We start from the raw sequence: 26,225 nt of genomic DNA, 5'->3' as shown, positions 1-26,225 counted from the left end.
ACACGCCTATAATCTCAACACTTAGAGGAGGCTGAGGCAAGAGGATCATCACCATGAGTTTGAGGCCAGCCTGGGATTCATATCCAAGTTCAATGCCAGTCTGGACTACAGAGTGAGACCCTGTCTCAAAAATATAAAATAAAATAAAATAACCAAGACATTTCTGTATCTCCTACCAGACTTGAGAATATGGCTAGTCACTTATCTTTGCTTCTCCAATAACCACTGTAACACCTAGCATAAGATCAATGTCGAGCACATGGGCAATCTGGGTTCAAAATGGGGACTAAACTATTTCATTGTGTGATCACACAGGGTTTCAAATAAGATAGCGCTCTTGTCTGGATATGGTTTCAGTGTTTCCCTCAGAGGTTCATGTGCTGGAAATTTGGCCCCCAGCGTGGTAGTGTTCCAAGGCCGTGGAATCCTCAAGAGGTGGTGTTCTTCTCCTCACTGGATATGAGTATGGTTTGTACTTATCCAACTTTACCCACTATAAAACTTTTACTACTGTCTCTGATCTGTTTAAGATGTGAACTATTATTTTTGAGAAGGGGAAAAGAAAGAGTATGACCTGACATGGAGAATACAAGCACACAGTGATGGACCACTGTATTCATTTAATGCCCTTCATTCTACAGAAGTGAATAAAATCTTACTTAATTTATACAAACAATAATATATATTTTATTATTTCAAACAGTAATATATTTCACATAGTCATTTATATAGTTAGTCCCAACTACCCACATGCTCCCAAGTTTTCCTAAGCACTGCATGAAACAAAAATCATGTCACACTATGTCTGCTATATTAAAACAAAATTAACAGCACTACTTCCCTCACCAGAGTAAGGAAAAAATAAAGAAATGTTGAATCCACTTTGTAGGATGGGCATGGTGGTGCATGCCTGTAACCCCAGCACTCGGGAGGTTGAGGCAGGAGGATCATTGCGAGTTTGAGACCAGCCTGGGCTACGAAGTGAGCTCAAGACCAGCCTGAACTGCATAGCAAGATCAAAAAAGACCCCCCCCACACCAAAAAAAGAGAGAGAGAGAAAAAAGAAACACTTTGTAAATATAAAAATCAATATGACAATCTTTTAATTGTTTTAGCAGGAGGCTAAAGGCAGTATCATATGGCATTCCTTTTGCATGCAGAAGTACCTCGGTTCGTGAATTCAACTCTTTCCATGATTCTGGTTGCAAACCAAATTGGACAGAACCAAACTGAATTTCTCCGTCAGGTAAACACTGAACCTAACCACTGAATGTGATTCAGTTCTTGTCCAATTTGGTTTGCAACCAGAACTGGGCAAAGAATTAAATTTGTGAACCTAGGTACCACTGTGAATGCACCAGCCCTCTGGTGTAATATGTTTGACCATGTTCCTGAGACTTATATACCATACACAGCTGTCTGAAGATCATCCCCTAATAAGTGGGCCTCCTCTGCCTGTAACAAAACATGAGGTTCCAGGAGGGCACCTCTGAATCAATGAGCAAGATGGAGCACCCATCTGGGATGCCACACTGGTTGAAACTTACAAAAGGACAACAGGGCTCATGGCCAGATCACCCTCCTATCTTACATGGCTACCACTTTCACTTGGAATGGATGGCACAAATACTGTTAATTACGGTTCTTTAGTATGTCTTTGCAATTGATGATCGGAACTCTGATCTGTAACTTTGCTTGTTTAGTGGTACTGGAGGGTGAACCTGGGGGCTTTATACTGAGCTGTATTCCCAACACTTTAGTTTGAGACAGGGTCTCACCATGCCACTGTTTCCCAGGCTTGGACTGAACTTGTGAACATCTTGCCTCAGTCTCCCAGAGTGCTAGGGTTACAGGTGTGTGCCACCATACCTGACTCTGAAGTTGGTTTTGTGTTGTTGTTGTGTTTTTTTTTAAAGCAGTCTTCAAACACTCACCTAACACTTCCCCATCATTTAGGGAAATAACATGGAATGGGCACAGACCTATGCTGATAGTCCTTGAAATTTGCTAAGATAAGCAAGATGGCTTTATACAAATTAAAGAACAAAGAGAACAAGGTAACAATAATTATAAATGGTCCTAAATCACCTTTTCCTGGTGTTTTCCTGTTTGTTTTTTGTTTCTGCAGTGCTGTCGGTCAAACCTAGGGCCTCACCACTGCACCACTGAGCTATACCCTGCAGCCTGGTTTCTGGGTTCTTGTTCTATTTCTCTGTTCCCCTCCCTCAAGCTTCAAACCCCAGGAACTCAGGTCTCAGATTTCAATTCTGAGTACAGATATTCCTCGTCCTTTGAGCCTTCCAGGCTGGTCTAAGGGACTTCGCTCTTCTTACAGGGCTGCTAATGGACCTAATGTCCCACTATGAATCTCAAACTTACATTTCTATGGTAAATTCTAAATTCTTGTGAGATTTGATTTATATCATGACACTGGGACTTGATTTAAATCCCCTGCTCATTATTAATGTTAATGCACATTTTTATCTCTTCTGCTAAATTCTGAGCACCTTAAAAGCAAGGACCCGGTCTCATACTTATACTCCAAGCAATATACGAAGCTGAGCCCTTTGGACAAGTACTTCTGTTGTTTGGTTCTATTTCATTTTTGTTTGTTTTGTTTTTTTCTTCTCTCCTTTTTTTTTGAGACAAAGTCTCACTGTCTAGCCTGGCCTGGAACTCACAGGGTAGCCCAGGCTGGCCTCAAACTTTCTATCCTCCTACCTCACCCTCCCAACTGCTAGGATTATAGGCAAAAAACATCAACCCCAGCACAAGTATTAATATATTTTAAATAAATACACTCTTCAACTCTGCTGATTAGTACTGAGAAATAAATTTCCTTTTGAAGGAGTATGACAATTTAAAAATTGTCATTTTCCTGTAAAAGGTATTACTTGAACTAGAATTCAAATTCTCATCTCCTGAAATTCCAGCCAATGTCAACTCAGAAATATTATTTATCCAGATATTTTGGGTAGGTTCAATCCTAGACATGAACTAATATCCCAGAGACCACAATGTTCATGGAAAGTTACATGGTTGACTGCTAAATTCCAACTGACAAAAATTTCGAGGAATTTATAAAAAGAGCACTTTTCAAAAAAAGCCACAAAGTATTGAGATTATTTTTTGGCAGCTTTTACAAAAAAGCAAGGACAAAACACTTTTTTAAAAAAAGTTTTCAAAAGGACAGATGGGAAATGAGATCAGGGATTTCCAGCCTTTTGTAAATAGCCTGGCTTGGTTTCCTCTCCAGGTCAGTGGTTTGTAGATCACTATCAGTCTCATGTAAGTAGAAGAGGAAAACAACCAAGGGAAAAATGAAAATCAGGATGTTTCTGAAAAGGAAATAGAATAACCACATTTTTCTATACAATGCTGAGAACTCTGTAGGATTCTCCTATATCTAACCATTTCCAAAAAGGAAAAGTTCTAGGCTAGTCAATTATTCATAATTTTTTTTTTGTATTGTCAATTTCACTTTAAATTCTCTTGCTAAGACATGGGTACTGATAATGCACATAAATTTCTTAGGAAACACACCTGGTAAATCACTCCTCATCTGACTTTACACACAGTTCTAAGGATGACAAGTTTCACATCCATTCATACTGCACAGAAATCCTACACACAAATGCTCCTTTTAAAACAATGTGGTAAAATATGCCAAACGTAAGATTTACTGTCTTAAGCATTTCTAAGTGTATAGTGTTCAGTGGTATTAAGCCTATTGTCATTACTGTACAACAATCTCCACCTTTCATCCACAAAACTAGCTTCCCAAAGCGAGTCTCCACACTCACTGAACAACCTCTCATGTTGCCCCTATGAACTAACAACCACCATTCTGTCTTCTGTTTCTATAAATTTATTCTAAGTGCCTCATCTACATAGAATTATACAGTATTTGTCTATTTGCAACTGGCTTATTTCACTTAGCAAAACATCCTCAAGGTTCACCTGTGTCCTAATGTGACAGGATTTCCTTTCCTTTTAAGGTTGAGTAATATTCCACTGCATGTCAATACCACATTTTGTTTATCCATTCATCTGTGGCTAGTCACTTGGGTTTCTCCCACTTTTTGGCTATTGTGACTAATTCTGCTATAAGCACAGTACGTAAGTACATCTTTGTGTCACTGCTTTCAAGTCTTACAGAGGTATGCCCAGAAGTGGAATAAAATATGCCTTGTTTGGTTTTGTTTTTTGGTGGTACTGGGCATTGAATCCAGGGCTTGAAAACTGGTGGTCAACTTATAACACCCAGCTGAACTGAGTAAGCGTGGTGCTGGGTGTAGGAGGCCCACCTGGGGACTGTTGCCAGCAGCATAAGAGGCAGAACTAGGGAAGAAGCAGCAGCTATTGGGAGCTGAGAGAGGCTGCTGGGAGCTGAGAAAGGCTGTTGCAAGCTGGTAGAAGCTGGAAGGAGCAGTTGGTTCTGTTGAAGGAACTTTTTATGCTGGCTTTCCTGATGAACTTGGCTGTTTTCACCCTTCAAGGAGCTCGGGGCCTTGTTGGCACTGAGAATAGCTTCGGTTCGCTTAGAGGGAGCTCTGGTCCTCACTCTGAGCATCGCTTCCTGGCTCCGGAGGGGAAGATGGTGCACTGCCAGTGTCCTGGAGAAGCTTGCTGCGCTGGCTTTCCTGATGGGAACTCAGCCATCCTGATCATCTGAGGAGCTCGGAACCTCACTGTTGCTGACAATGGCTGTGGTACTTTTTAGGGGAGCTCTGGTTCTTACTTTGTGCATAGCTTCTTGGCTCCAGTGCAGATCCCTCAGCCTGCTAGCACAGATCCTTCATCCCACTGGCACAGACTTCCTAGATTCCGCCACTGACCTTTGGGCCTTCCCAGTGCAGATCTGTGAAACAGATCTGCATGAGATATTGTTATGGGCTCTGGGCCTCCAGGTGGACTCATGGGAGGCATTGTTATGAGCTCTAGGTCTTAAGCTGGACTCATGCAGGACATTACCAAGGGATCCAGGTCCTCAGCTGGATTCTTGGTCTACAGTGTGTGAACCGATTTCCTGCACTCTCTTTGTATATCATTCTTTGGGTGACTATTATAAATAATCTTAAAAATATGTGTTCTGTTATATATTGTTCCCCTTGCAAAATAAACCCCAAACCATAACAGCTTGGCACATGCTAGGCAGGTGTTCTACCACTGAACTGTCTGTGGTCTTTTTTGTTTTATTTTGAGATAAGGTCTCACTACGTTGCATAGGCTGGCCTCAAACTTGTGATCTTCCCGCCTTGGCCTCCAGAGTTACAGGGACTACAGGAGTGCAGCGCCACACCTGGCACGACATGCTCTTTTTATCCTTCCATACAAATACCATCTGTTTATACCACACCAAAGTTTAGTTTTTATAAAATATGAATGGTATCCAAAAACCACTTCCCAATATCCTTCTTCACTATTTACCATGTTTTCCACAATCTACAACTTCACCAAACTGCACAAATATTAGCATACTCTGGAACAAGCTGGTACCAAGTTAAAAAGGCGGATGCAGACTCAGTGGGCTGACCTCAATTGTTAAGAATATCATCACCAGTAGCATCATCTGGTAAAGGTCTTCCACTTGAGGGAGGACCATGATTGGAAATCTGTCTCTGACAGGAAAGGTCAGGATCCTGACCATTACTTTCAGTTATGCAAAGATCCATCCTCTCTTAAATGACAAATACACACTTAACATTTCTTGATCCAAAACATAAACCATGTCCTCTAATTGGTTGTTAAATTTTCCTACAATTTTATTCATGGCAAACTATGGTAAGTTCTTAAACTTTAACACCAAGTAAACTCTGGTATGGCCACAACACTTTAAGATCAAAAAAGGTTGATTAATCACCAGAAAACATACTCCTTTTTAAGTCTCTACATCAGCGTCATTTTTAATTTAAAAAATTATCTATTATCCACCAAATCAAATGATAGATCTGACAAGCATTTTTACAAATATAGTCACTGGGACTTCCATGTGCTAAATGGCATTCATATTTACTTCATTAACTGAAAAAACCTCTGCTATTCATAATAATCTTTCTAATTCAAAATGGAATGACATACATCCAGCCTTAGTACTCAGTGTGCCAGGGATTACGTGAGAGAGCTGCATAAACCTGAAACCTGGTCCCTCCTCAGAACAACACAAGTGGTAACACTTGAACACAAACAGCATAAGCAGCAGCTAGTGAAAGGCCAAGACAATGTACCTAAGTATTTGTGTACACAGTGTGGACAGTACAGCAGCAAAAGAATTAAGAGGATCAGAGGGTCACTGTGGATTTAAATAGCTTTAGAGGACATGAGATTTCAAGTGGCATCTAAGACGAGAAAACACTGCCAACAAGGAGAGCCATGAACACAAAAAGAAGCGGCACAGATCCCAGCACCAGGATCTAATTCTGAAAAAGATTATCCGCGATATTCCCATTCTGGACCATGGCAAATAATACTTCATAATCATCTGACAGCTGAGTACTTTTTTTTTGGAGGCAGGGTCTCACTATTTAGCCCAGGCTGGCCTCAAACTCTCAAGTGCTAAGAGTGTTTTGATTTTTTAAAATCCATATTTACTTTGTTTCTCATTTATTTTTGTTTTAACACCTTTCTTCCATCCTTAAGCAAAGATATCTGACCCAAAAGATCTTTTTCGATGAAATTCATTTTCAGAGAACACCTAGATGCCAGTGAGATATGACCAACAGGACTCTATATTGACACGCCTTCTTGTGAAATGTGCAAAAGAATCATCACTGTGCACACTCATACTTTAATAATCACTTTGAGTATATTTGGCAGAAATTTATACGAAGTTATACTGTTTTAATTGTTAACTGTTTAAATGTATTACTGCAAATCACTTCTCAGCATGCATTTTGACCCATTTCCTAACCTATGTGCCATCCTTTTTCTGTATGAAATAAAATACTTTCCCCTGATCTTATTTGTACAACTCTGCCTCCAGTAATAGAATGATAATGCTGCTTCTTTTCTGCCTAAGAAAACAGACAGGTGGAAGGAATTGGTAGCATTGCTAAAACTACTCATCCAGCTAATTAGACAGTTAACATCACCAAGACAAGACAGTAAGGAAGCACAACTAAATATCCTTACCTGACAGTAAAGTGGGATAATAAATTTAAATGAGACCTATCACAATGACTAGAGTGGGAATCAAGGCTGAAATTCAAGCTCCTTAATCTTTGGAAAATTTTCCTCTAAACAGAAAAAAAAACACTTGTTCATTTATCTTTGTCTAGCAAAATGCCAGTGAGTTCTTGGCCTTTCCTAGAATATCTATGTCTGGTATCCCAGAAGTAGTTATCACAGAAGATTAGTTATAGGCAGGAAGAATAAAAGAGTTGCCTCAAAATTTGTATTGTCTGATTCTATAACTACTCAAATATCCTGAGTCATTAATTCTGGAAAGAAAAGGTGCTATTAAATGAATCATTTTGTTTTTAGTATTGTTTCTTAGGCGATTTTATTTCAGGCCTATAAATAAAACTTTGGGTTTTGGGCTGCAAAATTCAGAAACTTTTCTTACTTACTTAATACCAGGAAAAGCACATACTTCATGTTCAGAGAAACCTGAGATAACCTTTAGCTTCCTCAGAATACTGAAGGAAAAATTTGTCAACAAGGAGTATAATTTGTACATCTGATTTTGCTTTTTATTTGTTGCCAAATGACAGGCAAATGGCATCATTCCGGAATGCCCTTTTATTTCCCCTTCAACTGTGTAGTCTATTCATGAAACAAAGTTTTCTGAGCATGGCATTTTTTTTGGCATGATCTGAATCTATTTATGAGTGTAACACAATTTGGCAGCAAGACGAAATAAACAGTCAGTTTCATTACCATGGCATTCCCTTTTTTTTTTTTTCTGGGAAATAACTAACAAATAATTACTTTTAAGGATGTCTAGCAAATTAGAAACAAAATATTTATCAAAATTCTCACCTCTCTTGTAAACTGCAACCTCTTACATTTGGAAAGGGCACTTCAAAAGACTGTAATTTAACAACTGTCATTAACATAGACATTCATAACACTGTAAATTATGTTTTGGAAGGTGGGAGTAATGTCAGTTCCTTCAACAGCTGCCTGATAAGAGCATGGAAGTACAAAAGAAAGAAGTGCCAGAGTCAGGTCAGTCACCAGAACCTCAAATAGACGAAGGAGGCCCTGGATTGCCAATCCCCTAACACCACTGGGGAAAATGTCATCTTTGCTCCTCAACAGACTCAGAGCTTCATGTGGGTCACTCAGCCACAGGATGAAAGACTCTAAAACACCAACCCAGGGAACAGCTTACAGCAGGAGTGTCCTGAGTCCTCCAAGGAATAGCACCTCTGGTACACTAGAGAGACTTTGTGACAGTCCTGGTAACCCCTGAGTCCTTCTCTGGTAGCCCACACAAAGTTCAGAGCTTCTCATGGCAAGTTTCCAGAGGGGCAACCTGAAAGTATGCATAAAAGAATCTCCACTGTTCCCCAGCAAAGCCTATTTGTCAGATTGTAATGTAGTTGGTCAAAGTCTGATTCCAAAACAATCTCATAAGACAGAAGAGGCACTTGTGCATACTAAATCAGTGGAGAGCACAGTGCTCTTATTCAAGACAAAACACACACTCTGTACACTATTCACATAGAGAGATACATAGATAGATACAGACACATTTATACTCATGCAAAAATAATACCACTAAAATATGAGCTCTTAAAATATACAATGATATAACTTTTCTCTCTTAAATAACATCTTTCATCTTCTAAAAATCATAAATTAACCAAATAGTAAATCAAAAGGAAGAAGAGTGTGTAAAGAGCAAATTGACAGTTTAGTGACAGAAACGTGGTTACTTACTTGAAAGTCATCATAGGGGAAGAGCAGCATCTCCCTCAAACAATCATTCAGGATCTGAGTCTTCTTCTGAACAATGACATTTTCATAGTCGAGTGGCTCAATAAGCTTTGGCTTTGCCTGCAAAACAAAAAGGTAAGACATTAAAACATTTTCACAGATAAATCCACTTTCTTAAAGTGAAAGAACTTTGTGATTTCTATGCCATTCCAACAGACAGAAGACCCTTCCCACAATACTCTGTCTACACAGAGTAAAGCTTATGCACTTAGTTAAGCACTCAAAAGGTTGCATTTTGGTAGGATTTCCAGTTATTTCTTGGGCCATCCCTTGCTAGATTAGTCCCCTTCAAGTCTGCGAGGGCTGCCCTGTATAGGGAGCCAGCATGGCCTGCCAGTGAAGGCTTATTTGGCCCTCCTGGCCAAGGATCTAAATGCACCCACATGACTATTTCATACAAGGCTCCATAGACTCATTCTTTGAGTCTCTAAATAGCCCTATACGCTTACCTATTTAATGGCTAAACATAGAGCACTACACATTTGCCTATTTAATGGCTAAACATAGAGCTGGACTAAAACCAGGCAAGCAAGATACACTACTTAAGCAGGAGTTGTGGGCGAACCCTAAGGGATGTGGATGTTCGTCCCTGGCATACCCTGAGAAGATAGAGATAATAAGTAAATGGGGAAAGAGGGTAAGATAACATTCTTTTTCTAGCTATTTCCAACTCTTTTTATCTACTGTCATCACTGCTGCTGTGTTTATGGATCATGTTCCACATACTAAGCTAGTGTAATAATTAAGGAACTAAGCTAGGTTGGGAACAGAAATACATATTTATTTATAGTATAGTATGTCAAACCCTACAATAGGCACATTTATTTATGTATTTATCAGGTGTAACCAAATCTATTGTATCAACAGTTATTGCAACATATTCTTTGAAATAAAAACTCTGATATAAAAAATCGCAATGAATGTTGTCTATATTAAGGCCACTGCATACAGGAAATACATTAAAGACATCAGGTATGTGGGATCCAAGTTGAGAACTGTGACTGAAGCTGCTAAGTGTTTCCCAAACTGTGTCCTTTCCTTTCCATACAGTGAGACTATATTCCTCAGGCTCCCTGTAGGTGTGGCCACATGACTGCCTTCTGGCTGAGGACATCCAAGTAGAAGGAATGCGGCCACAGTCACCTTGGCTTCCACATGCCCCTCTATCCCCATTTTCTCCTGCCAGCCACATGCCCAGGTCTAGCAGGGGACTCAGGTCTGAGGGGCGGGTGGAGCCCTACAATGAAAGGCATCTGGATCACAAGCCTCTATGCAGAAGTTGGCCTGTTTAACAGAGGCCTGAAATACCCTATGTGCAAGAACTGAATGGTCTATTATGCTCAGCCCCTGAGATTCTGGAGTTGTCTGAGGCAGCAGTCAGCTTGCTCTGCCTAAGATGCAGATGTATACTAACATTTAACTTCAATGACTGGATTTAAGCAGACTCCACAAAGGCGTTTTAACATTCTAAGAAAAAAACATAATGTGCTAATTATGGCAATTAAGCAAAATGGGTTGCAGACAGACTGAAAAATATGTAAAATCAAAAATATTAAAACGACATATAGCAAAAGTCTAGATAATTTGTAATAGTGAATATGTACATAATGCCTATGAAACATAATGTCAAATTGTCTCTCATTTCAAAAAATCAAAGCTATACAAAGTAATTACTTTTAAAATAAGAATTACCACAGGGAAAATGTCTCCAAAATATTTTGTTGTACTGAATATAATAACCAGTCAATAAATGCTAATTGGCAAAATGAATAGATGTCATAATTTATAATATTACTTAGGAACCATTTCCGTATTTCCAATAAACTCAAATATCCACATAGCTTTCTAAACTTCCATTACGAGGCGGTCAGGTGAACAAGTATTGCAGAATGGCGAAGACCCCACCCTCTCCCGGGGCTCACACGCTATCTATCACATGACTGTGGACCCAGGAAGCTATTCCTTCATGGTGAACCTGGGCCACCTGCATGGGCATAAGCTGGATAGGGTAATCATCAGTTGGATGCATCTGCCTCCTACCCCTTCACAAGAGGCCATCAGCTCCATTCCTCAGGGAAGGCTGACGTTCTCTCAAACCTTGTGGAAGACAATACACAATATGAGCTTTTGACAGTATAAGATGCTGGAAAGACACTGCTGAGAGAGGGCCTTTCCTAGGTTTGAATGTTTGTTGGTTTGAGGTTTTTGTTTTGTCTTACAGTTCAGCAGCAGGGGAGGCTTTATGTGTAACATGTAGGAGCACGCACCCTCCAAGAAGCTGCACTGTCACCGCCAAAGCAGCCATCAAAGAAATCCCACTGCACCAAAGCAGCAACTTCCCCTGGAGTTTTGCTTGGGTGGTTTGCTGCCCACCAGCTCCCATTGCCACACCTCTGCAAAGCACCTGTGTAAACTTGGCCACCACCTCTTAGGTCACAGCAATGCTCCCTCCAACTGGTGCTGAATCTCACCCCTGGGCCCAGTGGGGCATCTTCCCAATTTTTTCTTTCACAACTAGTAAACTCTACCACTATAGTACAAAAGTAGCCAGAGACAATAAATAAACAAATGGGAATACAAGTGTTACAATAAAACTTTTAAGTTACACACACACACACACACACACACCCCACACACAAATCAGCAATAGTCAGTTTTGACCCGCGGCATAGTTTTCTGACCCATGCTTTACAGTAGCTTTACTCTCTGGGCTACAAAGTGAGCTCAAGAACCTGCATAGTGAGCTTGTCTCAAAAAGACCAAAAAAAAAAGAAACAAAAAGAAAAAATAAAAGAAAGTTTCATGATTAAAAAAAACTATTCAAAGGTCAGTTCTGCCTGGTGGGGACACCAAATAATGCTTTTGTTAATCAGATGAATTACTGTTTTCCTCTCAAGGTATTTTGCAGGTATTTAATGACAGGATATGATGTTGAAGGTATCAGTTTTACCTTGTTTTAGGTACCAACATTTAACTTTCAAGGTGTTTTCACTCAGATGATCATACTTAATACACTCAACAAGTGATGCCAATCACAAATTGAGCTAACAGCCCAAAGAGTCCCACCAACTTTCTAAGAGTACTGGATCAGAACACAGACTTCTACCAAACAGAACTCTTGTCTCTCATACTGAGCTGCCCTTTTAATGATCGGTACTTGCCAATGTTCAACAATAGTATGCACAAGTCAACAGCATTTCTGTGAATGCTGTGCGATGCATGTTAACCAAGAAGGCTTGTGAGGCTGACTTCAACAATATAAGAAATCTCATGGAGGATCAACCGTAGCAAGGAGGGTGAAAGCTTCAAACTTGCACAAACCATAAGGTCTCCTGATGAACTCCTAATAACCTGGCTGAGCAGTTGTCCTCAGTAGCTACAGGGAGCATTATCCAGGACAGAATGACCAACTCAAGGATCCACTGTCACCTGAGTTAAGAACAAAGCAAAAAGCTAGATACAAAACCTGCCTCCCTTCTTCCAAAGGCGTTGGGTGTGGAACTATTAGAGAATGGACAGGTAGAAGCGGGCACCAGAAGGAGTCACCGGGGAGAAAATAGAAGAGAAAGGCCCCTAGAAGCGGGAGAGGCAGAGATGAGGGTAGAGGAGGAGGAAGAGTGCGGGGACTTCAGAGATGGATCCGAAGTCACACCACCAGATCTACTCAAATGTGGGTTAAGAAGATAATGGCCTATTTTCTAGTCCTCTTTATATATAACTCATTGTTACAGCTGTTCACTGTTCTTCAGTGCCACTCAGCTTTTCCAGGTGCTCACAGGAGGGGGAGGGGACAGCCCACTAGAAAAAAGAATTGATTGGCTGAGACAACATTGACAACAGAAAAACAAAATAATATAACACAGAAAACCCTGTAACAGATGACACTGAAAATCAGGGGTTGAGCCCAAAGCAAACATAAATAGATGCTTACGTTAGGAGCCAAATTGGGTATAGATGCAGTTTACATCAGGAAGGACTGAGAACAGCAACGGAGGGATGGGGTCAAGGTATAGAAAAACACTTTAGCCTACTCTACTTAGGGCAGTTCTCCACAAAAGCAGCAGAGTTTAAGATCTGACTCCAAGGGGAGAAGAAAAGAGGGAAGCCCCTAGAAACACTGCTTAGAGAGTGATGTGACACATAGCCAGGGGAAAGATGGCAAGTTCTGCTCTACAGTCTGTGAGGCCCAAGACCCACAGTCAGTTTTCTAACAATCAGAATCTTGGTCTCAAAAAAAAGGAGACTGCAGAAATGGCCTGAGGCACAGGACTTGTGATCAGAATGGCCAAGAGAAAGAGTTTCATATCTCAATGGACAACAAGGGCACCAATTAAGCATGGACAGGGAAGACACACTGTCCCCCTCTACTGAGCACAGGAGCCTCCAGGGATCTTCCACGCTCAAGGTGTTGCAACGCCTTGCCCCAACCACTCTTTCAGGCCTCCTGAACTCACTCTGCCCACAGCTTGTACTGCTTCAGATCAGGCGGCCCACATTCATGCAAAGTGAAATTCCAGATCCAAAGGCAATCAGATGTGTGGAATCTTCTCAGCGCCAGGAAAATGAGATTCCTCTGGAATCCAGCAGCCCTGGAGTACACTCACCCACAAAATTAGTTCAATTTCAGCCAAACATGTACAAAGCTTTGAAAACCATGAGAAGAGCTAAGCTCAAATGAACAGAAAGTAATTCCACTGCTCTTCCCTCAGGCACACGAGCTTCCTTCTAGTTATTTCTTGCCTTTGTGTCTTGGTTATTGGACGTTAACACAAACTAAAATCCTAAATGCCACTTCTTAAAATAGCAAACTAAGAAAATGGCAACTCTTGGACCATTCTATCTTAAGAAGTGAGAAATTCATCTTTCTTGCTTATAAAGAATCTAAGAGTTCCTTGAATTCTCTGTACAGCAATAAAAGCTACCCTGATGGCTAACAAAAATTTCCATGCAACTTAGTCCATTGTCAGTATTTTCAATGTTGCCAACAGGTCACTAGCAATGTTCCTAGGGATGGGGACAGGGCAGATTACAATGGAAGGAGGGGCCTACTGAAGCCAAGTGCTAACGAGTGTGGCCACACTAGCCATCCTCCTGCACTATCCTCTTACATGAGACTTTCAAACAAAGTCCTACCAAGGGCTTCGTGAAACTGTTAGCTCTGAGGGAACAATCTTCATTTTCCTACAATTAGAGTGGGCACAGGAAATTAACAGCTGTGCCTGTCTTTCATGCACAAATGTTATTACAGTTACATTTCTTCTCTCCAGAGATTTACTGAGCCTGTCCATGTGCACTGGGCTAAGTCTTTGGGACATGGAGATTTAATTTAAAAAATAAAAATAAAAAAGAAGACAGAAAATGGACACAGCACCAATCCCAATCAGAAAGAGGGTATACATGTCAACAAGTATAGCAGAATGAATGACAGCAATGGGAACCCAACAATGGCGTTATAGTCAACATTTGTAAGGGAATAAAGTTCACTTATAGGATTATTTTATAATATTTACCCAAAAAGTCAAATGCAGAAAAGTGCAAGAGATCTATCCATATGCTAGAGACCCAAAGAATCCTGCTGAGGGCCCGGATCCCAAGGCAATGTTCTGGAGTCCAGCCGAAGGCCTAGAGCCATGGCAATGTCTCATGCGACTCCATATCAAGATCTGCACCAGAAAGCCCCAAGGGCCAGTGGTGGAAGCTAGAAAGTCTGCAACAGGAGGGTGGGGGATCTACACTGGAGCCAGGAAGCCATACTCAAGACAAAGGCAAAGACTACAGCTCCCAGAGCTCCCTGAACAGAACAGAGCTATCCTGAAGATAGTGAGGACCCATGCTCCTCCTCCAAGGGGAACAGCCAAGTTCCAGTTTGTATCAGGGAAACCAGCCATAACAAAGCCTCTCCTGGGAAATCAGCAGCATGCAATCTTCCCCTCCCATACTTACATGCTGTTCCAGCAGCAATCAGGTTGCTGAGGATTGCTGCTGGAACAGCAGTGTACCCATAATCAAGCTAACTCAGTTTGGCTGGGTGTTGCCACTGGAGATGATCATTAATTAATCCACAACAAATGGTATCTGACTCACTAAAAAACCTGACCTTTCCCTAGCTAGATTATAAGCTCTATGAGGACTGACTTCTCTGTTTGATTTACTTCCTTCTCTAGCACCTAGAACTGCACCTGCCACACAGTATGTTGCTCCATCCCTATGTGTAGTACAAGTGAAGAAAACAACATGAGATGCTTCCTAAATGAGGATGCAGGAGTTGAACAAGTCAGCCAGGATAAGGCTGAGTTAAGGATTCCTCGCAGAGAAAAAGGAGACTCTAGGGAGTATGTTCATGGATGGAACCACACTTTGTGGGGCCTGAAACTTGTAGAATGAGAGCTAGGGAGGGGCTAAATGAAAAATAATGGAAATAAAATGGCTGGAGTCCTCCAAGACCCTGAAAGGATCTTGAAAGCAGCTTAATCAGAATCATGAGTCCTCCTTGAACATGGTAAGTTCAAGAAAGAGCAAGTCATTCAGAACTGAACCAGATCTTCTGGGAGGGTATGGAACACTACTCTCTGGGGTGCTTCAGGATACTTGAAAGTCCAACATGATGGAGAAAACTTGATTAATGAATATGCCTTCATTTAATCTATATGACTGATGCCTGTGGTGAGCTATAAGGCTCAGAATGGATGTGTTTGAAGAACACAAGTTGTTCACACGGGGCCTTTGCTCCTCTGAATGGGTAGATAACAATGGAATCGAAGAAGGACAATGCCTCACAGGGGTCTCTGCTCCACCTTTGCCCCAGAAGCCCTCAGTCTCTCCTCTACAAAGTAAGCAAATATTTGAAGAGTATTCAGCTGAGGAGATGCCAATGATTAGCTCAACTAGGATAATCACCCCTAGAGGACAACTAAGTCTACAGGGAAAGATGAGGCACATGGGCCAGGATAAAAAGGTTCTGAGAAAGCCAGCAAACAGAAGGAGCATGGGAAGTGAGCGCCATACAACTAGGACCCACACCATCCTCCAGCCAGAGGAAGATGGCCTCCTACCACCTCAGAATAGAAATCACTTCTGTCCTTAACCCAGGAGAGTGCCATAATCAAGTACAGGCCCATTTTCATTTAGTAATACAGGCTCTTCTCTACACTCAGTGTGTATAAGAAGAATGATCTAGAACCTATCTGAATACACACTATTTTAGAGGGTACAGGAAGTTCAATAATATTAACACAAGTTTATGCAAACATTTGAATTTTAGATTATCTGACCTGGTCTTTTCGTTTTACAGATAAAGAAACTCAGCCCCAAGGGAGCCTCCTGAGCCCTTGCCCAGCAGCACAGCAGTGAGACACAGGGAGTAGGAAGGACACTTCCAGGCCACGCCAACGGTGGCCCACCTCTTCCCACTAGGCTTCCCCTGCCCCAACATCATACCCAGCTAGCTGTAAACCCATCAGTGGACTAATCCAGTGATAAGTATCACACACCCATGATCCAGTCACCTCCCAAAAGCCCCATCAAGAGCTCATAGGACTTGGGGGGGGGGGGGACGGCTGTTGGTCTAGATACAAACCATAAGGCCAAGCTTAGTTTTAGAAGTAAGCTCAAGGCTGAACATTAGACCACAAGAGTTAATGATATGGAGACTATTTAGAGGAATACATAAGACACATCAAACTCTCAGACATCTAAATATATTTCTTATGCTGCAGTGTGGTGCTATCCTTAGAACACCAACAATGACACACTTGTGAATTTAGCTTTTTATAATACAAACACTAATAAAATGTTTAATTCCAGTTTTTTTACAGTACTTTAAAAAGCACTCAAATTAGAAAATTTGTCACTGAATTAAGATTTTATTTAATAAAGCATGTCCATATTAGTAAAACCTAGACATTCAAAATCAATCAATTTGATGGAAGGACAAAAGTGTAGGTTTTATATCTGTTATTTTTAGCAGCGACCATGGCTTCCCAAAATTATCCTATTTCTAAAATGAACACATCCAAAGACTGTCAAATCAATAGCACCTGGAAAATGCGTTAAAAAAAAAGTGAGGTAATAATAAAGATAGTATTAACATTAATACCAATTAAGTAAAAATCACATAATGGCTCCTATTTAGTCAGTGAGCTCAATAGGGATGCTGCTGAGAATGTTAATGAAAACAGGAAGACAATACAGGAATTTAGGGGACTTGCTGCATGCTCTGTGCTCCTGGAGTCACACAAGGGGAGAGCTGAGAGTAATGAGAACAGCTCTCTTTCAGATACAGTACTTAAAAGTGTCTTCTATCTCTTCTGACACAGGGCACATGCCAAAGGGTGGTAAAGAAGGTTATAAGGAGAACAGAGAGTGCTAACATGACGGAGAGTCTGAGGCAGGCCCAGCATGCACCTCTCATACACATTCTCCTGCCTGCTAATTCTGCCTGCCATTTTCCATAGGTGAGAAGGGATAATGAAAGGGGGAAAAAAAAAAAGAGATGCACTACGATGGTTATATAATTAATTCTATCTTAAAATCTATACTACAGACTCTTTCCTACCCAATTTTTTTCTTTCCTTTTTTAGTATTATGGCCTAAAATTCTTAATTCTTCCTAGGTCAGTGAAAGCTATTTTTAAAATTCTCAAATGAAGAGGTCAAGTAATTAAACCAAAAGGTTCTAAAAGCCAGATTTAATATGATTTCAAAATAACTCACTCTAAGCTACCTATATTAAGATGCTGGGGATGAGTAATGCAATATTCACAAGTGACTCAAAAAAGAGATCCTGCACACTTTGACAGAAAGACAGTCCAAGACTAGCTAAGAGAAAGTGTTAGGAGTTAGACTTTAAATTCTGGTCCCAAAAATGTTTATTGTGTTGGAGATGACACATACGGGTTCATAATGCCAGCCCAGTGGGTCTCAAAGCTTGCTCCCAGACCAGCAGCATCAGCAAGCAGCATCTCGAACCAGATAAAAATGCAAACTCACCCTAGGCCCCCTGAATCAGCAGCTCTGGGTTGGAGCGCCCAACAAACCCTCCCTATGATTGTGATGTCCACTCAACTTGAGAGCCACTCTTCTAATCCACCTATTTTTGTGTAATGTTTGAGAATTTCATAATTTATTTTTAAGAAACCCTGGCCCTACCACTTACTGGCTTTGGGGCCTTGGAACAAGTTGCTTACTTAACCCCTTAAATCTCCGTATCTTCATCTGAAAACAGGAGAAGTAGCAATTTCTGTTCCCCTTATCAAGGGGTTATCGAAGAGTTTCCATATATAGTGCTTAGTACAGAATAGGAACAACCAAATGGTGTTTGGGGGAAATATATACGGTTATGGATTGTTCAAATTCAGTTGAATTTTAGTCCCTATGACACACATACCTTTGTCACATTACATATGTTTTAATCTCATTAAACTTCCCCCAAAATTCTGCATGGTGGAATCATCACCACTTCTCAGATGAGGAAACTGACACTCAAAGGAGCTGGATGATTTAGAAAGTCACACAGATGCTGTTACGGTTTGTGTCTGAACGTCCCCCCAAATCCTCTTGCAGTCATGGGGTGGGCTTCTAGGATTTGTGATTGATCCAAGATCCAATGCTGGGATTATGGGTGTGAGTGCTACCCCTGTGGCGGGTAGTTGGCATACAATGTAAGGGAGGGAAAGAGACTGCTTGCCGCCATTCCTCCCTTCTGCGCTTGTTGCTTCTGCTATATTCTGCCGTCATGAACTGTAGCCCTCTGCCAGGTGTCACTCTGCCTTGTAGCCAGCCAAGTATGGACTAAAACCTCCATAGACTATAAGTGAAATAAACCTTTCCTTCCTTCATTTTGGCCATTGGGTATTTTGTCTCACCAACAAGAGAAAAGTAACCAAGATAGATGGTGAACCCTGAGTCTCCTGACCCAAGCACAAGACCTTCCCCATCACACATAAGTAATAGGAATGGTGAAATTTCAGACTGCTACAACCAGAAGCACCTACCCAATGCCTCAGTTTCTTCCTGGGATGCTTCCATCTCCATACCACCAGAGACGACAGAAGAGTAGGGCTTTCTGCCCAGCCTTGAGTTCTGCCTGGCTCTGAATGCCCAGGTATCAACTCTCACCATAGCAGAGAAAAAAGGTAAAGTTCCTGCCTGATGATATTCATTTTCTACTTCAAGAAATTAAGAATCTTACTCCAAAATACTGTATCTTCCCAAAGAATTAGGTTTAAATGCTTGGCCATACATTAATGCTATTAGGAGGTACAGAATTTATATTATAATCAAGTATTTGGGGGCATGATTTTTGCAAGAAAAATTTAACCTTACACTTAACTTGCACATTTTTCCCCTACAGATTCACAAATATGTTACCTCATTCAATGACTCATCCCTAAAATGACAACTTATTTTTAGGCTTTTAAGCTATGAAATGTGTTAAATGATCAACCTGTAGGCAGTTTTCAGTGTGGTGGGTACTAGTCCCATGTGACTACTGGGCACTTAACACAGTGGCTATTCTATATTCAGATGTGCTTTAGGTACAAAATAGACATTAAGTATCAAAAACATAACATGATTAAAAGAATATAAAGCACTCTGATGTTTTTGTAAGGACAAATGCAGAAAAGATAATATTTGGAAATACTGGGTTAAAGCTGTATCTCCAAAATGAAATGTACCTGTTTACTTTTTACTTTAATTTGGTTATTAGAAAAGTTTAAATTACATATATAGTATAGGTGATGTTACAATTCTATTTAGCAGTACTAGAGATTTATGAAATTTTAAATACATGGATTGTTTTTTGGAGTTTTTTTTGTTTTGTTTTGAGGTGGGGGTTGCCCTACTCCTGGAGGTTGAACCCAGGCCTTCACGTTGACCAATATACACAGCTCTTTTTTTAAGACAAGGTCTTGCTAAGTCACTTAGTTGCCTAGGCTGGGCTCTGTGATTTTCCTGCTTCAGCCTCCCAGAGTGCTGGGATAACAGCTATGCACCACCACACATGGCCAATACATAGGTAGTTTTTAAAATTCTATCACAAAATAAGGACAGTTCACTTCCTAAAATTTTTACGTGGAATGAAAAGGTTTTTGGAAAAACTACTACAGTGGAGACAAAACAATCAGGCCCCACCTTTTCAAACAAAGATGCTATTTAAGAGAGAAAAGTTATATCATTGTATATTTTGTACTTAGCCACTGTCTTTCAAATAGCAGAGCACACCTGGGCAAATGGCAGCCTCTCTTGTATGCAACAGAGATCATAGTACCCACCTTACTGACTGGGGAATAGACATTTCAGAATTATACCAGACTGTACTATAAATATAAAAAAGAAACCTAGGGTGGAAAAACAGCACACCTCCAAACACTCAGATATTCCATCAATCTATGCTCCTCTGTAACCCTCTGTGAAGATAATAAACTACATCTAACATAAAAAGTGTTTTCTAACATCAACTCTGTATTTCACTCATCTCTGTAACTTTTTTAGGCATGACTATCATTTCCTTTATCTGTATTATCCAATATTATTGCTCTATTACTTATAAATTGGCTTTTAACAACTTTTAAGATTTTTGAGGGTAATGAGTTTTTAAAATACTTGTTTATTTATTTTTATTTAGACAAGGTTTTGCTACATAGACCGGGCTTGCCTTGAACTTGTTATGTATGTAGCCTAGGCTAGTCTTTAACTCTCCCATCCTCCTGCTTCAGCTTCCCAAGTACTAGGATTAAAGACATGTACTACCACACACCAGTCTGGTTTTACCTTTCTTGTTCATCTTTATATTCCCAATGCCAAGCTCAAGTAAATATGTTCATTTTTGTTTATAAACAATGCATGTGTCCAGGCACAGAGCTTAACCTGACCAGAAGTCTGCAGTCTTGGCTCTGCCAATTACTAAGGGCTTAACTTGGAGCAAGTTACATGTCTTATCTGTAAAAAGAGGAATAATGAACCTCCTAGATTTATGAGGGTTAATTGAAAAGATGCATTTAAAAGGTGTAAAACTGTGCTTAGCATCACATCATATTTTTGTTACATCAAAATAAAAGACAACTAGCCTGATCTTACCACAAAAAAGTGACCAGAACCAAACTGCATAGAAAATACTTCCAAGAATCAACAATTGGGATCTCACCTTATTGAAAAGTTTCTGCACATCAAAAAAAACACCAACAGGGTAAAAAGAAAACCTACAAATTGGGAAAAAATTTTAGCTAACTATCCCTCAGACAAGGGACTCTTATCTAGAACATATAAAGAGTAAAAAAAAAATCAGGCCCCCAAAATTCAAAGACTTGATCCAAAAATGGGAATACACATTTGTCAGATGAAGAAACACTAATGGCAAATAAATACATGAGAAAATGTTTACCATCATTAGTCATTCGAGAAATGCAAACTAAAATAACACTGAGATTCCATCTCACCCCAGAAAGAATGGCAATCATCAAGAAATCAACCAATAACAAATGCTGGAGGGGCTGTGGGGAAAAAGGAACCCTTATCCACTGTTGGTGGGAGTGTAGGCTCATACGACTACTGTGGAAATCAGTCTGCAGATTCCTCAGTAAACTAGGATTACAGATCCATTCAACCCAGTTATTCTCCTCCTGGAATTACAGAAGAACTAAAAACATCACACCACAGCAATACATGTGCACCCATGTTTATAGCAGTGCAATTTGTAATAGCTAAATCTTGAAAACAACTCAAATGTCTATCAGCTGAAGAATGGTTTAAAAAGATGTAGAATTTTGATACAATGGAGTATTACTCAGCTATAAAGAAAGATAAACTAGAGGCTTTTATAGGTAAATGGATGCAACTGGAGACCATACTCACAACTGAAACAAATCAGACTCACATATGTAAACATCATATTGCCTCCTTAATATAAGAACCTAAAAGAGTAAATAAAATCTGAAAGGTAAATAGATATTGTGAAAGGGAAAGAAACTGCTCCAACAGGAAAGAACAACTGGGATGAGAGAAAACAGAAAAAAAAAAGAAAGAAGGGAAAAATATGTATGCGTATATATATCTATATATATGTATAGATATATATATAAGATAGCTACGATATACACATGTACACACACACAAGAAAGGAATAATTAATGTGTAATTGTTTGATCAATCTCACATGCCTATATCTGGTTATCTGAGTAACCACTTTGTAGATAACAATACGTATATAACAACCATTGTTAATTTCCTATCACCTTGTTTTGAAATTCTGTATCATTTTTACTGTTTTTACGTTGTTTTGTTTATCTCTTTTTGTTCTTCTCTCCTTAAAAGAAAAAAGAAAAAAAAATATATATGTATATACAAGGATAGCTGGGGTAAGTGTATTGCTGATGTCTATTGGTTTATTGAAAGGAACAGTTAATGCTTAAATTTTTTTTTCTTGACCAATTTTGCATGCTTTTATCTGGTAATCAGAACAACTAATTTGAAGACAACAATATGCAATATAACAACCATTGTTGAATTACTACCATCTTGTTTAATGAAGCTCTGTATCATTTCTAAAGTTTTTTATTACCTGTTATTTTTTTAAATGTTTGATCAATCTTGCATTCTTACATCTGATAATCTGAGCAACTCTGCTGAAGATAACCATATGTAATATGACAACCATTGTTAATTCCTATCATCTTGTTTTGAAATCCTGTATCATTTTTATGTTTTTGTGGTTTTTTTGGTTTTGTCTTCACTGTTGTTATTTTGTTATTGCTTTTTTTCTCCTTAAAAAAAAATTCACAAAAAAGTGACCAACCATTCCACCTCCATAATGACAACAGAATATGAGGATACGGGACAAACATGCCATAGAGAGGGTAAATTTCAGTCTTCTACACAAACAGGAAGAATGGCTTGGCATAATAATGAGGTAATGATACAAGTGTGGAAGCTCCATCTCTAGGACAGTTTTGCAAGCTGGGCATAGTCATTAAATTCATTCCCACTCCATCTAAGAATGCATCCCCCCACCAAAAAAAAATCATCCTTCTACTGACCACTAAAATAGGTTTGCAGCAGTGGGAGCCTCATTCATGCAACTGTTGCTAGTGATATAGGAGAAATATAACTCCCAACCTGCTAGATATCATACATATACACTGAATTCATGTGCACAAAAATCAAAGAATGAATTCAAGGAAAATTGGAGGTTAACAGTAGGAAAAAGTTATTGAGAGCTCCTGAGAGACAGAAGTCCCAAAAGTTGGTTGCCACACAGGTCATTTCTCTAAGAATGTTTTATAGAGTGAAATCACAAGGTAACTACAGCATGGGTCAGACAATAATCAATTAATAAGATTACAAGTATAGCTGCTTAGCTAATATTGATCCAGTAGGAAAGTGAATTGTGTAGGAAGGGTACATGGAAAGAACAAAGGTATTTTTGGGAAAGGATGGGTCCTGATGTTGTGGTCACCCACCTACGTGACTGATATTTATCTACACTTTAAAGCACCACATGATACCGATCACAGTATAATCTCAAGTTACTGTTTATCCCTAAGGCAAGCAAGTAGACTTGGTCATTGCATCTTTATCTTGCAGCCTGGCCTTCAACGGATGTGCCTCTAGCCACAGTTTTTACGTGGATTCTCTGGAAAGACTGTCCCTCTCTGAGTACCTATTAATTAGCTGCCGATAATACTAGGAACAGTCTATAAGTCTATTAAGTCAGGGGTGTCTGCTTAATTTGCTAAAAACCAAACAGCATGCTCTTCCTGAAGCTGATGATGATTTCAGTGTTGTCTGCCTAAGTGTTTGGAAAGGACAGGTGAGATTAACACCCACTGTGCCTAAAAAACACCCATATATCACAGTATTCCAGAGGCTGAAGTAAGAGGGCCACTAACTCAAATCCTAGCTGGGCAACTTACAAAGATCCTGTCTCAAAATAAAAAATAAAAAGGGGATGGAGATGTGGGTCTGTGGTGCTCCTGGGTTCAATTCCTAGTACCACCACAAAGTAAGAGAAAAAGGAATGAGCCCCTTTGTTCTGCTTGGGGAGAGGGCCTCTGTATCTTGAATGCACTATCCAGTAAGTCCGGCAAATCTCAAACTTACAAGTGGGAGTTAAGTGAACAAATGGACAAATGAAGGGGAAACAGAAGGAGCATCATAGTGAAGGCTTGTGGCTCTGAATAAGTAAAATTTCCGGATTGTGTCACCCGGTTATGTCACCACATGAAGCTGGTATGGAAGTTCTTTCTTATACCACTTAAGACTTTAAAACTATAATCCCAGCACTCAGGAGGCTGAGGCAGGAGGATCGCTGCAAGTTCAAGGCCAGCCTGGACTACAAAGTGAATTCAAGGCCAGCCTGAACTGCAGTGAGACCCTGTCTCAAAAAAGCTACAAAAATAAATTCCTTATTAAACACCATCAACATAATATCATTAATTTTTCCTATACCAGTTTATATGAACTTAGGAAAACTCACAGGGCAGAAAAGCTTCCTAAGTATAATTTAATCCAATCACAGTAATCCAAAGCTAAAAACATTAAAAACAAGATTATTATTCATAAGCTTAAACTTAAAGTTTTGCTGCTTTGCATCATTTAGTGAACTGTCTCTAGAACAATCAGACTTCAGGAAGAGAAAAGGTGTGCCAGTCTCATTCTCTCTCTCTCTTTGGAAGACAGGAGTCCCAGGTAAGGCACTGACTCACCACCAGAAGTCAAGTCCTTCTGGTCCTTTCTGTACTAGGCGTATATGCTATCTCACATAGCTATTTCATTAGAATGATCACATGTTGGTGCAATATGCAAGTAAGAATTCAGTTTTTTGTTAACACTTAAAGATCCCTGAAAAAAAATATGAAAAATCCAAATGACATCTCTGAAGAAATAATTTCCTTAAAATATCTAATGAGTATGCCCTATATGTACAGTTCTTCTCCCTTTTGTCTTTCAAACTTCAAAACCCCAAAATAACACCTATGCTGCAGTCCTTACTTGCCTCACAGATCCAAACGGGCCACATAAAATGACTTAAAGCCCAGTCTGTGTGTGTGTGTGTGTGTGTGTGTGTGTGTGTGTGTGTGTGTGTACACACTCTCATGTAGGTGTGTATTACTGGAGACTGAACCCAGGGCATTTACAATGAGCTACATCCCCAGCACTACTAACACCCTTTTAAATGTACTTCTTCATTTTATTTTATTTTGAGACAGTGTCTCATTAAGTCACTAAGTTTTCCAGGCTGGGCTTGAACTTGTGATCCTCCAGCCTCAGGCTTCCATACTGTGCATGTACCATAGAACCTAAGCATTAACTCTCTAAGACCACACCCTTTGTTCTAACTGGCTGGGTAATAACACTTACAATAAATTATTTCCAGGAACTACTTTAGAGTCTGGGGTGCAAAAATAGATATTCAAAGGTAAGACAAGGTAACTAACACACTGACATCAAGAATACCCTGATTGTTAAGTCATCCACAGCCCGCAGTCATTTTTCAATGGGTTTGGTAGGAAGCCTGGATAGGAATGGGGAAGTTGCACCATGTACTTCCTCTGTCATTTACTGTCACAATGCAGGGGCAAGAGCCACCTACACAGGTGCCTGAAAACTGAACCTTGTCACCTTTGAAACTTTATAATGTTCTAATCATACTTTTCTTAAAAACACTCACTTTGCCATTCCCTGAACAAGCAGCTGGTGCTAAGGAAAACCTTAAACATTGCTCTAGCAGAAAGGAAAGAAAGAATATTGCTAAATATATTCTAATAGAAAGTCTACAGAACAAGTACTGCTACTATCTTGCATAAGTGCTTTAAGGTGCATCTGCCAGTACATTTACTATGCCACCGTTACTAAATGCAAAGAATCAATAACAAATGGAATAACCAGCAAATTACAGTAGAAACATGAAATGGAATACTATATAGCCACTAGGAAATATCTAAGAAAATGCAGGGCTCTCTACCCCCTCTCATGTTTATTTTAAAATAAAAGAATAAGAGGAGTCCATAAACAAAAATAAATAATAGCTTAAAACCATATATGGTAAAAAAAAAAATCCATATATGGTGACAAAGAGATGTTCTTTATGTGTTCTGGGAGAAAACTAATACAGAATATCCATTGCACTCATACATTTTCCAAAAGCACATACACATATACTGTTTTTTTAATGCAAAAGGAAAAGTATGGAAGTATATAAAACAAATTATTAATAATGGTCACCTTTAGAAAATAAAAATGAGCACCTTTTTCCATCCACTTTTCCACAATTTACATTTCTTTTTT

The 26,225-nt window shown here is 39.7% G+C and overlaps 1 protein-coding gene across 10 annotated transcripts in view; it reads right to left on the bottom strand.

Annotated features, from left to right (window-relative positions):
• Positions 1-26,225, bottom strand: part of Dock9 (dedicator of cytokinesis 9) — a 218,672-nt gene that overhangs the window by 148,670 nt on the left and 43,777 nt on the right. For all 10 annotated transcript variants that reach the window (XM_013516091.1, XM_013516094.1, XM_013516099.1 and 7 more), the window contains exon 2: positions 8,887-9,003. In XM_013516091.1, the coding sequence (XP_013371545.1) occupies positions 8,887-9,003 (117 nt within the window). The remainder of the gene's footprint in view (positions 1-8,886; positions 9,004-26,225) is intronic.

This window comes from Chinchilla lanigera, unplaced genomic scaffold, assembly GCF_000276665.1.
Source record: "Chinchilla lanigera isolate Chin_1 unplaced genomic scaffold, ChiLan1.0 scaffold00003, whole genome shotgun sequence".
Lineage (NCBI taxonomy): Eukaryota > Metazoa > Chordata > Mammalia > Rodentia > Chinchillidae > Chinchilla > Chinchilla lanigera.
The sequence above is the reverse complement of the archived record's forward strand: the minus strand, read 5'-3'. Positions and strand labels throughout refer to the sequence as shown.